Source organism: Schistocerca cancellata, chromosome 5 (genome assembly GCF_023864275.1).
Source record: "Schistocerca cancellata isolate TAMUIC-IGC-003103 chromosome 5, iqSchCanc2.1, whole genome shotgun sequence".
Taxonomy (NCBI): Eukaryota; Metazoa; Arthropoda; class Insecta; order Orthoptera; family Acrididae; genus Schistocerca; species Schistocerca cancellata.
In genome coordinates this window covers 830,907,471-830,924,178 of record NC_064630.1, presented here as the reverse complement: position 1 = coordinate 830,924,178, position 16,708 = coordinate 830,907,471, and the positions used below count along the sequence as shown (strand labels likewise).

General features: G+C 42.9%; 1 protein-coding gene across 1 annotated transcript in view; it reads left to right on the top strand.

Annotated features, from left to right (window-relative positions):
- LOC126188830 (uncharacterized) overlaps positions 1-15,858 on the top strand; it is a 129,136-nt gene extending 113,278 nt beyond the window's left edge. Inside the window, exon 12 of the mRNA XM_049930443.1 lies at positions 11,927-15,858. Coding sequence (XP_049786400.1) covers positions 11,927-12,595 — 669 coding nt within the window. The 3' untranslated portion in view covers positions 12,596-15,858. The remainder of the gene's footprint in view (positions 1-11,926) is intronic.
- The last annotated feature ends 850 nt before the right edge of the window (positions 15,859-16,708 follow it).

Here is a 16,708-nt window from a genome sequence, read left to right as displayed (position 1 = left end):
GCCGACTGGAAGGATGACAGCCAGTTGATCTTCGGCGGTTTATACAGCATAGCACTTACGGATCCATAGACGTATCTTAATGGATATGAATTCCGCTTGTTCTCCGCCATTCAAAGTCTATGTGCATAAGGTTAGTTACGGTATCCAGTAATTGAAAAGACTTTGACTACAGTTTTTACGTTTACAGTGCTACCTTCTTTGCTGATACTACCATATTGCTTCTTACTTTTGGTGACGATGGCAGAGACTTCCGTCCAAAGCTCAAGTGTTTTATTCGAAATGACGCAGCTCGTAAACCCGGAAGAGTATATTCGAAGAACACGAGCGTCCGACGCCTACTGCGCCACCAGACGTCAGCCTAACAACAGCTGTGCTGACGCCAGTCAGCTGCAGGCGACTGTAGTCGACCTGCGGGACGAAGCCCACCGCTGTATCCTGGACGAGACCGCTTTCCGACACGCCACAGCCGTTCCCTGTCGCCCTACAGAGGTGCCGCCGAATTCAAAACAACTAAGCGAGGCAACCATCTTTGGACGTCAAGACGCCCCAGATCAAAATCCTCCATGAACGACTATTACCAAGACGAGGAAAATCTCATCGACTTCACCGTCGATGACCATTCTGCTTGGGTACTAGTCTTTTTCTGTAATGTCCGATGTTTATTATTGCCAGCTAAAGAAGACTATGTATCGTGATTCGAAAGCGATTGTGTCGAATGTCGCAAATGGGTATTACATCCAGCCGACAGGAACGTGTGCTGCAAGAATAACTGTCAATGACGGAACACAGTCCCTCGAATTTGTCATTTAACAAAATACAGTCATAATGTTATTCTCAGATGGAACTTCTTGCTGGCATCACAAGCAATCACACACTCTCAATGATCAAAGGCTCAGGTAGACTAGGGTATTCCAACCAGCGCACGCCCCGAAGACTGTCCTGTGCAATTGCTTGCCATTAACTATGTAATCGACGAGACGAATCCCAGTTGTCAGTCTGGATGCTCAGTTAAACTTTGAAGTGTTTATCGAATGAAAAAAGCTATTCAGACTCGTGATAGGTATGTGTATACCAGTGACCATAGCAAAATTGTAGGTGATCCGGGAGAACTTCCGATTATTAACTGTATGAGCAACCACAGATCATCCCTAAAGGTAAGCATGTAGGAACTGCAGAAAAAGTCCAGAGTGGGCAGCTCAGTGGCATCGATGAAGAATCGTGTTACTCTACAGACAATGCGAGCGAGGAAGATACTACCAAACTGTTAACAACATCTGGTCTGGCCGAGGGACAACTCCAGGCAGCGCCAACTCTTCTGTGCCCATTGACATAAGCTTTCAAATCCAGAGTGGAGAAAAGAGATATCAAGCGGCCTATGGTAAAACATCACATTAGGAAGCTCTCTTATTGGATTTCGCCAGCTGAGCGACTCATGATTGGGGAAGAAATGGAGAAGATGCTGCGACATCATTGAACATTGAGCGACTCCTCGGTCCTCCCCTGTGGTCCTTGTGAGGAAGGGGGACGACAAGTAGCGTTCCTGCATCGACTATCGATGACTGAGCAAAATCATGAAAAAATATGTCTACCCATTGCCACACATTGATGATGCCCTACACTGATTGAAAGGAGCAAAGTATTTCTCAACTTCAGATGCGCAGAAAGGCTACTGGTAAATCGAAGTTGACGAGACAGAGTAGAAAAAAAACTGTGTTCGTAACAAGAATAGTTGACGTGATCGCCAAGAATTCAAGTTAATGAAGGTTGGTAAATGTAAGACTCCAGCCACCATTGATCATATAGACGCCATGCCTTAACTATCTGAATGACATTGTCTCTTTTTTTGAACAATGTTTGAAGAACATCTAGACTGCCTGACAATCGTGATGTGTGTACAGATCTGAATACGAAAAAGTGCCTCATTGTCACTCAAGATAAGGATTTTGAGACACACAGTGAATGGCAATGGAGTTGTGCCCCGACATGGAAAAAATAAGTGCAGTCAGAGATTTGCCGACCGCTCGGCACATTTTTGATATGCGAAGTTTTCTCAGAATGTGTTCGTACTACTGGTAGTTCATAACGAGATTCTGTACCAAGGCATGTCCTTAGCAAGGACTATTGCAGAGAGATGTCAAATTTTCCTGGAATGAGATCCAAGAAAGATCTCTCCTTTTCCTTAGGGACCCACTAACATCTATCCCAGTTCGGGCATTGTATGACGAGAATACCGAGAATAAATATCACACCGGCGCTAGTGGGTATGAAAACCGTGCAGTTCTGTTGCAAATTACGGAAGATCTGAGTAGGTGGTAGCTTACGTTTTCAGAGCCCATGACTGAGATGAACTATTCTGTAACCGAGAAAGAGCGCCTCGCAGTTGTTTGGGCTATCAACAACTTCCAACTGAATTTTTTTTTTTTTTTTTGCGAAGAATTCACCATTGTGAGGGACGACATTCTCTGCTAGCTGACTAGCTGAATGATCCGTCGGGTCGACCGGTGAAATGGGCACTGAGGCTTCGGGGTTGCACTGTCCTGGTGTTACAACAAAGGGAACGCAAACAGGAGGACGCCTACTGCCTTTCAAGAAGAACCTCTGGAGGAACACACCAGGATGGATGAAATTTCAGTCATCACTGCATTAAATGACAATGCTGCTGAACAGATGAAAGATCCAGAATTGCCGAAAATCACAGAGGCCTTAAAACAGGAGGGACCGAACAAAGGAGAATTACAGTTAATAAACGGAACATTGTATAACGGTACTGTAATCCGTTGTGGTGGAAATGGCTGTTCGTCATCTCAGCTCGTCTTCAGCTAGTTCTCCTGAAGTATTTCTTCAACACTGTACTGTATCTCTGTGTGCTTTGTTAAGGATTTTCATTGTGTTACATACTAGCGCTTGCTTCCGTGGACGCCATCTTCGATTATATTTACAAACCATTACAAAGATTCTTGTTGGGCCTCTTTTACAACCTTTTTATCAATATTTCTCTTTTGTTTGTAAATCTGATGATTTTCTACTATTCGTTTGTTAAGATAACGGAGATAGACTTTGTGGTCGCTTCGAGGTCTGGTGGCCAGATTTTGAGCCTCCCTTCCCAACGCATATTTCTCTTCCTATCCAATACTCATCAGCAGCCTTCGTTATTGTTCTCCTTGTATTCTTTCGTTACTGCTCAGTATTTCCATGTCAAAGCCACAATCAAGTCAAAATTCGAAAGGCAAGTCATTAATGAAGTACAACGCTTAGCACATTTATTATGGAAAGCAGTGGACAAACAGAACAGCATATAACTGCCCCGCGAACGGAGGATGCTGCTATTTATACAAATATCGAAAATTCCAGAATATCTAAATATGGAAAAACCCGACAACTATCTAGAAATGACAAATAAGGAATGGCATTTATTTGCTTGTGATTGTATTTGAAGTCTGGACTCACAGCAAGCCGGCCAGTAACGGTAACCGCTAGTCACGCTGCACTCGGTATAGCTGACAGCACTGGTCCATCTCCTGGATAAACAGTCCTCAGTCGGGCCGACTACAGCACCTTGCAACCCGTCCTCTGTGCGGCAGCGCTGCAGCATCCTCTTTACTGTGGTGAACATCAGAGACAGCCCCTCCTGTCGCATATTCATACGGAAATTTCCCATCGTCAGTCTGCACCTCAGGACTGCAGTAGGGATTCATATATATTACATGGACGACGTGTCTGCGTTGTTATCTTCAAGGTGAATGGTCAGAATCAGCACAGTCCAAGTCTCTTGGGCCGTACCTCACTGACCATTGCTAGGCGTTATAGCGCTCTCGGTCCTTCTCCTGGGCGGCCAGAGACCTACGGACCGCATGCGAGCCAGTTGCCTCGCTTTTCGTTCATGGTGATGAGATGTTTCACGTAGCAGTAATCAATATCGTTGGGCGAAACGAGAACAGTGTATCCATTCTCATGTTGGACTTGCAACAGTGGACAGAAGAACGGCGCGAAACCTGTAGTGTCTCGTTTCACTGTGCTACACGCGAACTTAACGATGGTCAGCATCATATCTAAATCTCTCTGTTCGACATCAGCGTATATCTGCCAACTCTTTATTACAGCCTAAGCGAGGCCATTTGTCTGTGGGTGTTAGGCAATTGTAATCTTGTGGGCGATGTACAATGTGAAACTGTCTCTCATACTAGTCTCAACGAGAAACTTTTCCACAATCCGAGACATCTGGCAGAGTGCTGTGTGCTTCAAGATTATTTATTCTGTCAGGAGCCTTTCAATATATAGAGCATTGGCAGTTGGCGTGGTGACAGCATAGTGGATGAGGTAATCAGTACAGACTATTAACCATCTATTCCCATTTGTCGACTTCAGGAACGTCCTCAAGAGGTCGCTTCCAAACAGGTGAAATGGTGATGCTACAGGTAGAATTGGTACCCATTAGTTGTTGGGTGGCAAGATGCTGTAGTAGTCGACCCGACTGAGGGCTGTTTATCCAGGAGACGGAGCAGTGCTGTCAGCTGTACCGCATGCAGCGTGACTAACAGTTACCTTTACTGGCCGGCTTGCTGTGGGTCCAGACTTCAAATACAATCACAAGCAAATAAATGCCATTCCTTATTTGTCATTTCTAGATAGTTCTCGGGTTTTGCCATATTTAGATATTCTGGAATTTTCGATATTTGTATAAATAGCAGCATCCTCCATTCGCGGGGCAGTTATATGCTGTTCTGTTTGTCCACTGCTGTCCATAATAAATGTGCTTACACATGTATAGAGTTGGGAGGTGTGGCCCAATTATGCTATGATGTCCTTTATTATTATTTATTATTATTATTATTATTAGTCTTATTTATGCTAAGCGTTGTACTTCATTAATGACTTGCCTTTCGAGTTTTGACTTGATTGTGGCTTTGACATGGAAATACTGAGCAGTAACGAAAGAATACAAGGAGAACAATAACGAAGGCTGCTGATGAGTATTGGATAGGAAGAGAAATATGTGTTGGGAAGGGAGGCTCAGAATCTGGCCACCAGACCTTGAAGCGACCACAAAGTCTATCTCCGTTATCTTAACAAACGAATAGTAGAAAATCATCAGATTTACAAACAGAAGAGGAATATTGATAAAAATGTTGTAAAAGAGGCCCAACAAGAATCTTTGTAATGATTCGTCAATATAATCGAAGATGGCGTCCACGGAAAGCAAGCGCTAGTATGTAACACAATGAAAATCCTTAACAAAGCACACAGAGATACAGTACAGGTAAATAACACAAGTCAGCGGCACGCAATAGGTCGAACGATCGAAACGCGTTTTGTATGGAGGCGAAGAGACAGAAAATGGGGAAATTGCATGTATAGAGTTGGGAGGTGTGGCCCATTTATGCTATGATGTCCTTTATTATTATTTATTATTATTATTTATGCTACGATGTTCTTGCAAAATAGGACAGCTTCAGGCATGGACAGCATCAACAACGAAATTCTATCCGGTGTAATTGCTCTCCATCTGACAGTGGTAAATCTATTTCGTGACTGTTGGAAAAGAAGTGTTGTACCAAGAGCATTTTAACAAGGAAAAATTGTATTTCTATTTTTAAAAAATGTGATAGAAGCTGCTTCCAGAACTACAGAGGGATTAGTTTACTGGAAGATCCATAAAAATTTACTCTTGCATCCTGAACAGCAGACTAAAAATAATATCAGTTGGTTCACTATGTGAAGAACTGATGGGCTTCCTTAAGTGGAATATCGAAAATGGATGCAGTATTTATGACGAAGCAGATCATATAAAAGCATGCATAATTTGTTCGAGACACCACTTAGCACTCGTTGATATGGAAAAAGCCATTGATAAAGTTGGTAAGGAAGAACTACCGATCATAATAAATAAACAAGGATATCCATCCAATTGTGTTCATCAGAACAGCATAACAAGACTATATGAAAACACGACAACTACGTTCGATGAACAGAGTTTGGACGAAAAAATATGGAAACGTCAAAAACACGACACATTACCGTGCGTAATGAGGTGCACGAAACACGTTGCATCTTGTTACCTCAGGATCTGTACGGTTTTCGAGGGAACAGTGTACCATTCTTCTTGCAAAATAAGTGCAAGTTCAGGAAACGATGAAAAGAAGTATAGCGATCACGCACCGTTCTTACCAACGTAGACGACAAAGCCTCAATAACACAGAGATCTGGTGATTGTAGTGGCCAGAGGAGGTGCGACAATTCATGCCCGTGCTCACAAAACCAGTCCTGCACGATGTGAGCTGTGTGTGTCGTTTTGGAACACAGCATCACACACTGTGCCGTGATAACAACACGGAAAGCCACAATGGTCACATAATCCTGGAGAGTAACCATGCGGCTCAAGTTACCACCGAACGCCCATCATTTTTCAGTCTTGGACGTAAATTCGGCCACAGGTTGGAAACAGTGTGAAACACTTCTCTTCCTAGCAAATAACGTTCTTCCATTGGCTACGTTTCATGGCTCCGTGCTTCTGCATCATTGATGAGTCCTTCGTGAGTGCTCCGTTCATTTCTGCTGTGACTTTTGAAGCTCTCGTCGGTCTTACTTCCCGTCACAATCCTTTTCAATGACCGTCAGTCACGGTCACTCACCACACACTTTTGTCAGTTTATCACTTAGCTGATGATGTTGTTCTGCTTTTCGTGTTGTTGTTGTTGTTGCCTTCAGATCGAAGGCCGGTTTTATGCAGCTCTCCATGCAACTCTACCCTGTGCGAACGTCTGAATCTCTGAGTAACAACTACAACCTACACACTTCTGAATCTGCTTAGTGTATTCATGTCTTGTTCTCCCTCTACGTTTTTACCTTATACGCTTCCCTCCAGTACTATATTGGTGATCCCTTGATGCCTCAGAATGTATCCTGCCAACCGATTCCTTCTTTCCACAAATTCGTCTTCTCCCCAAGGATACCAGCAACTCTGACGGAATGTTATTTACTGCAAGTGCCTCCGACTTAGGTCTTTCAGTGGCTTCTCCGTTTATACAATATTTCCTTCGGGTTCATTTCCCTTCTGTACCCCTCTATATACTCGTTCCACCTTTCCTGAGTTTACTTAATAGTGGTTTACCATCCAAGCTCCTGATATCTATACAGTTACTTCTCTTTTCTGCAATTGCCTATTTAATTTTCCTCCATATGTTACCTATTCTTCCCCTAGTTATGTACGCTATTGTATCCTTACCTTCGTTCTCGAGCCATTCCTGTTTAGGCACTTCCTATCAATTTCATTTTTTAGACATTTGTATTCCTTTTTGCCTACTTCATTTTCCTTGCGTGCGACGTAAATGTTCGATATAGTGCCTCTTTAAACACCAGATTCTTCGCCGTCCTTGGAGCTTTCATCAGCAGTTTGCACACGTTCGAATTCACTTAGCTCCGACGTAATGCACTCACGCTACTACATAACACGCTGTTGTCGCCATGAATGACACTTGCAGTGTATTTGTGAAATAGCGTAGGAGCCGTTCTACAACAGCGCAACCTGCTGGCTTGGCTAGCATCTGCACTCATGTGCAAGCACGCATCTCAGGCGGCATTTCCGTGTTTCTGTCCAACCGCTGTAAGAGGGGGACCGTCAGCACTACTCTCATGCTTTTAATATATCTTCTGTGTGGACGGTAAACCAAATTTCATGCCGGTAGAATACACAAAGAGACTGTTGCGCATTATTTTTTATGTGCTAGCGATATCACAATTTTATCACAGGAATAAAAGGAAGTTGTCTTCTAAGGGAAAGAACAGAGGACAGCAATGTGACTCTGTACAAAAAGAAAACCTAAAACAATATCTTTTATTGTGGGAATTCCGATAAGAACAAAAGCGGTGGTAGAACAGATCAAACTACACAATACAGGATGTTTATCATTTGACAGACTGTACAGGCCAGGTCCTGCGTTGTATCCTTCGGACCTCATTACACGTCCCGCCAAGGTTGTCAGATGTTCTGCTTTTCATACATGACGGGTGCATATATCTGTCTCGAGTATTTTTCTTGCACTTGACGAGCACTATTTACTTTCGCGTATGTTTCGTCGTCGATATCCATAGCTTGCTTATCAACACTTATCAGCCAGTCTGAAGATGCCTTGAATTAGGCGAAACGCACAACATTGATGACAAAATAAACGATAATTTCAACATCGCAACCGAGACTGTTGTTTTCTCCCTCATATGGAAGTGCTTTGACGATGTGGCAGCAGTTTTATGTTTACTGCACTTAATGAGGAAACGCTCTCTCTCTCTCTCTCTCTCTGTGTGTGTGTGTGTGTGTGTGTTTGTGTGTGTGTGTGTGTGTGTGTGTGTATGTGTGTGTGTGTGAGAGAGAGAGAGAGAGAGAGAGAGTGCATGTGTGTGTGTGTGTGTGTGTGTGTGTGTGTGTGTATCTGTCTTCAGTTATCTACATCTACATCTATGCTCCGCAAGCCACCCAACGGTGTGCGGCGGAGGGCACTTTACGTGCCACTGTCATTACCTCCCTTTTCTGTTCCAGTCGCGTACGGTTCGCGGGAAGATCGACTGCCTGAAAGCCTCCGTGCGCGCTCGAATCTCTCTAATTTTACATTCGTGATCTCCTCGGGAGGTATAAGTAGGGGGAAGCAATATATTCGATACCTCATCCAGAAACGCACCCTCTCGAAACCTGGCGAGCAAGCTACACCGCGATGCAGAGCGCCTCTCTTGCAGAGTCTGCCACTTGAGTTTGCTAAACATCTCCGTAACGCTATCACGGTTACCAAATAACCCTGTGACGAAACGCGCCGCTCTTCTTTGGATCTTCTCTACCTCCTCCGTCAACCCGATCTGGTACGGATCCCACACTGATGAGCAATACTCAAGTATAGGTCGAAAGAGTGTTTTGTAAGCCACCTTCTTTGCTGATGGACTGCATTTTCTAAGGACTCTGCCAATGAATCTCAACCTGGTACCCGCCTTACCAACAATTAATTTTATATGATCATTCCACTTCAAATCGCTCCGCACGCATACTCCCAGCTATTTTACAGAAGTAACTGCTACCAGTGTTTGTTCCGCTATCATATAATCATACAATAAAGGATCCTTCTTTCTATGTATTCGCAATACATTACATTTGTCTATGTTAAGGGTCAGTTGCCACTCCCTGCGCCAAGTGCCTATCCGCTGCAGATCTTCCTGCATTTCGCTACAATTTTCTAATGATGCAACTTCTCTGTATACTACAGCAGCATCCGCGAAAAGCCGCATGGAACTTCCGACACTATCTACTAGGTCATTTATACATATTGTGAAAAGCAATGGTCCCATAACACTCCCCTGTGGCACGCCAGAGGTTACTTTAACGTCTGTAGACGTCTCTCCATTGAGAACAACATGCTGTGTTCTGTTTGCTAAAAACTCTTCAATCCAGTCACACAGCTGGTGTGATATTCCGTAGGCTCTTACTTTGTTTCTCAGGCGACAGTGCGGAACCGTATCGAACGCCTTCCGGAAGTCAAGGAAAATAGCATCTACCTGGGAGCCTGTATCTAATATTTTCTGGGTCTCAAGAACAAATAAAGCGAGTTGAGTCTCACACGATCGCTGTTTCCGGAATCCATGTTGATTCCTACAGAGTAGATTCTGGGTTTCCAAAAACGACATGATTCGTGAGCAAAAAACATGTTCTAAAATTCTACAACAGATCGACGTCAGAGATATAGGTCTATAGTTTTGCGCATCTGCTCGACGACCCTTCTTGAAGACTGGGACTACTTGTGCTCTTTTCTAATCACTTGGAACCTTCCGTTCCTCTACAGATTTGCGGTACACGGCTGTTAGAAGGGGGGCAACTTCTTTCACGTACTCTGTGTAGAATCGAATTGGTATCCCGTCTGGTCCAGTGGACTTTCCTCTGTTGAGTGATTCCTGTTGCTTTTCTATTCCTTGGACACTTATTTCGATGTCGACCATTTTTCCGTTTGTGCGAGGATTTAGAGAAGGAACTGTAGTGCGGTCTTCCTCTGTGAAACAGCTTTGGAAAAAGGTGTTTAGTATTTCAGCTTTACGCTTGTCATCCTCTGTTTCAATGCCATCATCATCCCGGAGTGTCTGGACATGCTGTTTCGAGCCACTTACTGATTTAACGTAAGACCAGAACTTGCTAGGATTTTCTGTCAAGTCGGTACATAGAATTTTACTTTCGAATTCACTGAACGCTTCACGCATAGCCCTCCTTACGCTAACTTTGACATCGTTTAGCTTCTATTTGTCTGAGAGGTTTTGGCTGCGTTTAAACTTGGAGTGAAGCTCTTTTTGCTTTCGTAGTAGTTTCCTAACTTTGTTGTTGAACCACGGTGGGTTTTTCCCGTCCCTCACAGTTTTACTCGGCACGTACCTGTCTAAAACGCATGTTACGATTGCCTTGAACTTTTTCCATAAACACTCAACATTGTCAGTGTGGGAACAGAAATTTTCGTTTTGATCTGTTAGGTAGTCTGAAATCTGCCTTCTATTACTCTTGCTAAACAGATAAATCTTCCTCCCTTTTTCATATTCCTATTAACTTCCATATTCAGGGATGCTACAACGGCCTTATGATCACTGATTCCCTGTTCTGCGCTTACAGAGTCGAAAAGTTCGGGTCTGTTTGTAATCAGTAGGTCCAAGATGTTATCTCCACGAGTCGGTTCTCTGTTTAATTGCTCGAGGCAATTTTGGATAGTGCACTCAGTATAATGTCACTCGATGCTCTGTCCCTACCACCCATCCTAAACATCTGAGTGTCCCAGTCTATATCTGGTAAATTGAAATCTCCACCTAAGACTATAACATGCTGAGAAAATTTATGTGAAATGTATTCCAAATTTTCTCTCAGCTGTTCTGCCACTAATGCTGCTGAGTCGGGGGGTCGGTAAAAGGAGCCAATTATTAACCTAGCTCGGTTGTTGAGTGTAACCTCCACCCATAATAATTCACAGGAACTATCCACTTCTACTTCACTACAGGATAAACTACTACTAACAGCAACGAACACTCCACCACCGGTTGCATGCAATCTATCCTTTCTAAACACCGTCTGTGCCTTTGTAAAAATTTCGGCAGAATTTATCTCTGGCTTCAGCCAGCTTTCTGTACCTATAACGATTTCAGCTTCGGTGCTTTCTATCAGCGCTTGAAGTTCCGGTACTTTACCAACACAGCTTCGACAGTTTACAATTACAATACCGATTGCTGCTTGGTCCCCGCATGTCCTGACTTTGCCCCGCACCCGTTGAGGCTGTTGCCCTTTCTGTACTTGCCCGAGGCCATCTAACCTAAAAAACCGCCCAGCCCACGCCACACAACCCCTGCTACCCGTGTAGCCGCTTGCTGCGTGTAGTGGACTCCTGACCTATCCAGCGGAACCTGAAACCCCACCACCCTATGGCGGAAGTCGAGGAATCTGCAGCCCACACGGTTGCAGAACCGTATCAGCCTCTGATTCAGACCCTCCACTCGGCTCTGTACCAAAGGTCCGCAGTCAGTCCTGTCGACGATGCTGGAGATGGTGAGCTCTGCTTTCATCCCGCTAGCGAGACTGGCAGTCTTCGCCAAATCAGATAGCCGCCTTTAACTCCACTATTTCTTTTTGTAGTAATTCTGGCACGAACTGATACCTGAAATCAGTATGTGTAAACACAATATAATATTGCAGAATGTTCAGGGAAGGTCCATTTTCCATTTGACATAAGAAAGGAAATGCACGTGGGGTAACAAAGATTAACAATGCAGCAGAGAGAAGGCATTTTGCTTATGACCAAATATTTACACAGCTCTTGCCGAAAAGAGCTTATTTGTCTTGTGTTGTGCTGCGTTTGCCACCTTTCTACACTTCTTCCCACAAAGTGTCTGCTTAACGTACTCGTCGGGAGCGGCACTGCCTGCGCAGGTGACGGTGAACGACCGTCCGGCCCTCCGCGGCCCTCTGCTCCTGCCGTTCCTGCGAGGCTTCACGCACCTCAGCGACCTGGACCTGAGCCTGGAGAAGAGCAGCGTCTCCGGGACGGGCGTGCCACTGACTGTCGACGACAAGGCACTGGTGACCTTCTTCCAGACGCTGTCGGCCAGCTTCCGGACGCTGCAGAGCCTGCGAATGAGCCACTGGCGGCTGAGCCTGGAGGACGCGGAGCGCACGCTGCGCTGCGTGGGACGCGCCCTCAAGGCGTGCTCGCTGAGCCACCTGCAGGTGGACGGGCTGCGCGCGGCCGACGTGGCGTGCCGCGCGCCCGCCGAGCACCTGTTCCTGCAGGCGGTGGTGGCCAACCTCAGCTACCTGAGCTGGCTGAGCGCCGCGGGGGTGCCGCTGAGCCAGGCGCAGGCGGCGGCGCTGGGCCGGTGCGTGCGCGACCGCTTCCCCGGCACGGCGCTGCAGCTGAGCGCCAGGGACATGGAGGCGGCGGCGGCGAAGGCGCTGGTGGCGGCGCTGCGCGACGGCGGCCGCCTCGAGGTGTCCTTCCTGGCCGGCGCCGGCCCTGGCTGCGAGCTGCGCGTCCAGCGCGTCGCCAAGAACCCCAGGCTCCGCGTCAAGCTGCGCCGCTTCACCAGCCTCAAGGAGTGAGCCTCACCCCGCATCGGCTGGCGCCTCTGGATTCTCCGACCAAATCCTGCCACAACAGCTACACGGTTAAATGTTTTGGATGTCTGTGCACTTTAATATTATTGAGAGCAAAACCGTAAATATTATTGTGTTTTTCAGAAGCTAGTTTTCAACTTTAGACTCTGTGACATTCTCGTGAGTCTAAATGTTACGAATTAAATGAATGGAGCGGTCTAAAAAAGTTTTAAACGCATATTTAAAGGACTTTCCTTCTTCGGAATACAACAAAAAATTCTACAGCAGATTACACCAGTACAATTCAAACTTTCCAAACTAAAGTGTTGTAAGAAAAATTTGACTCACATTTTATTTTCCCTGCATTGCACCATACATTGGAAAAGAACTGCTGACTATCTCAAGTAACCGTGTACTGAAAACTGTTAACATTACAGTATTAATACTATTTTGGTAATATTTCTCAGTCAATGTCAGAGTAGTATTTGTGGTAAAGTATCACTGCAGTTCCAGAATGAGAAATTGTGATGGTAACTAGTTGAGTCAAGTTGCTCGTCCTGCTAGAATCCGTTCGTTGAGGAAATGGTGAGGTACAGCCATCATTTTACTGAAGGAACTCTACGTCTGTATTACGTTTTGCTTCAGGGATTGAAATAAATCTTTGTGTCTGTGCGAAATGTGAAATTTTAACGTATACATTATGTCCGTGAATTAAATAGTGTTGTAGTATTTCATACTGTCAGTGGTCTACAGTGTCAGATGTTTCCTTTCCTTGTGACATTTTGACATTTTCATAATCCTACAATGCGATATTATCTCGGCTGGGAACAGAAAGAAGCATATTTTGCCCATATTTCACCTTCTTATGCCATTGATAGTCTGTAACTTTGGATTTCAGTTTGGTGAATAAATACGTAATATTGTAATCCAGTTTTTTCCAGAATCCAATTTTTCAATCAGAAAAGTTTGTCTGTGCATCAATAGCCATTGTTACACTAGCACCAAACGTTATCCTGTGCTTAACTACAGTTGGTAACCTTTTAAAAAACGAATTTTTGTAACTCACACTGGTAGTACACGAAGATTGTACTGAGATTTTCCACAGGAAATTTCACTCAGTCAGTATTTCTACAATTCTTGAGAGAATATCATATTACTACATCTTATAACGTGAATTGTTTGAAATATTAAAAGTCAAAATAACCATGGAAATACCTATTCATATTTACCAAGCAACTACCAGGAGTACATTATGAATGCTTTCCTTGTAACTTTGACCATTCAAAGATACATGCCGCACCATTTAGTTTACCATTAATGAAATAAGGGCTAATAAAAGTATCCCATACCAGATATCAATCCCCCTTCGATACTGATGTTCCATATCTCGGCCACCGCAAGGTTTCAGTGGACCAACAGTGAATGCTCTTTGTGTCTGCCTGTGCGTTTTAGAAGATATATTCATTGATAAAAAGAACATCACAGAAGTTATAGTCAGCGAAGATTTGAGTTGAGCGCACTGACAGAACTGTACATGATGCAGGTAATCATTCTCGTCCAGTTCCTGGTGTAAATGTACATGAAAACAGAAGAACATATTGCACACATGCCATGTACGCTTGCTTTAGGAATGCGATATCATGTTCAAGGTGCCGTGTGTCTACGTGTGGATTCATGGCGACAGAAAGGAAAAGCGCAGCTTCACTGGCTTCGACTGTGCGATTTCTATGATGACTGCATTGCCTCCCGTTGAACCTTCACACTTCTTGAAGCAGCAATCGTTGGGTTCCATCAGGAAGGCGTCTTTTGTATCAGGATATCGTTCTGTGTAGAGTTCCTTTGTCAGAGTAGTATCACGCCTACCTTCAAGCAAAAGCGAAGGAAAGTAATGGTGACACAGTTTTAAATCAATAATGTCCACAACATATTGTTTAAGTGTACTACATGCATCCATATAGTAAACAAGAAAACATTGTTGTAATACCTGTTCTGCCAATGCTGTTCTGTTTCATAGATGAGTATCATCTTTTCTCCGTTGTTTCCACGCAAATCTTCAACAGAAGATGTCTGACAGAATGACGGGCGTCCATTTTCCTTGTGTTTCCATTTCTTTACTGTCAACTCCACCTGGCGGGCGAGTTACATCAGCCTGGGTGCCTACACTGTGTACCAGTACTGCAGAGTCAAAGTCAGTTTAGTACAGCAGACTCAGTCAGTTTTGTGTTTTGTATTTAACTCCATCATGTTTGCATGAACGGCACATAGTAAGACGTTTTTGAACAGGTTTTATGCAGAGAAAGTGGATTACCGAATAAGAGATACCACATGTTATTTAAAATAAATATAATATCTTGATAATGAATAAAGCTACACGAAAGGCAATGATGTTCGTTAATGTCGTCCTGATAGATAAACAATTGCATGACACAATTTTTTTGTTTTATTTGTGGACAAAAAGTTGTTTGTGATGGTCAATATAAATTTGACACGCAATATAACAACATTCTTGTACTGAACGTGTAGATGTTGTTCTACAGCATTGCACTGATAAGCCAAAAACATACGTGCAAGTTTTTTTCAGATCAGACGGTCTTTTATTAAAACTAGCATAGAAAAATCGCTATGTTATGGTTCTCCTCAGGTAAAATTTAACGATATAGCATCACAAATGTGAAGGTTTATTGTGTACTCTATTCAATAATTATGGCGCTGAAGATTACCTCAGTTGTTTACTAACTCACTTGTCTTCTTACATGCAACTCATTAAAAATTCACTGTTAATCTTGGAGAGACTATCATTGTTTACATGTTCTGCAGCTATAATTTGTGGCTGTAATTGGAAGAGTATCTGGACAAACTCGAGTATTTGACTGTCGTAACAGCTCTGTCATACAGCAAAGTGATAAAGTTATATAAAAACGATATTATAAGTATAACGTAAGCTGCTGATACAACACATCTTTTCATTGTGGCAAAGGCATTTCTTCCCAGAAAACTAAGACAAAAGAACATTCTTCATTACTCTACATGCTCCGATTTCTTTGGTATTACTTCAAATGCTGCATTGCTCCTTTGTGATACATTAAGAAAAAGGTTAAGCTGGTTTATCAAAATTTATGCTCCTTGACCATAAAACCACGTTTTCACAAGTAGAATTACCATCACACCATCATTTTAAAAAATGTGTTCTGCTTCGATCCTTGGACTTACAGATTGCTTTCACTCTGTACTAATTTAACTACTAGAAATTTAGACATCTGAGAGACAAACTGTTATTGTGATCATCGTTGTGTGACTCTTAATAGGCAAACTGGGACGGTACCTCTGGAAAGGAGACAATGCACATTGTAGGATTAATATGTTGTGAATGTCTAAATAAATGTAATTTATATCAGGTTTTGGAAAAGCACAAATATAAATTTTATAAATGTGTGAATTAGCAAGAATTACAAAGTTTTATTGTTCTACATGGTGCTATGTGTGAAAAATGAGTGTTTAAAACTGTTCTATTCAGTAGAAACTGTTTCATAAGAGGATGTTATTTTAAATAAATTAGTCTTCAGCATTTTGCACTGCAGAATGTAGCAGTCATGGTATGTCTAATGGAAATTCCAGACACGTATTTTGAAAAGGATACTCAAGTGTCGAATATCACATAATAGTAGTTTACACTGCAGAATGATAGATGTTTCCATAACAGATTTCTAAGAAAAGTGTGTTTCCTACATCCTGAAATATTTGATACATTTACTCTGGTATTGTTACTGCACACTAAATTAAATATCTATCTGCTGTATTATTCTCATTTTGTCATACATGGGATTCATTAAGTTTTATATACATACTGAGCAACATAAAAGAAAGACAAAAATAAAACAAAAAATATGGGAATGAATGATGTTGACAGATTATATATATGTTTTGTATTATTGTTATTGGAAGAAAGTTGCAGCAAGTGAGTGCCCTCAACGGCGTTACATGCTAAGTTTGCCATTGATATCTCTGATGTGTATATATATATATATATATATATATATATATATATATATATATATATATAAATATATAAATTTCTAACAATTGTACTACTTATCTTCGTTTAAGTGGGAAGATAGGTTT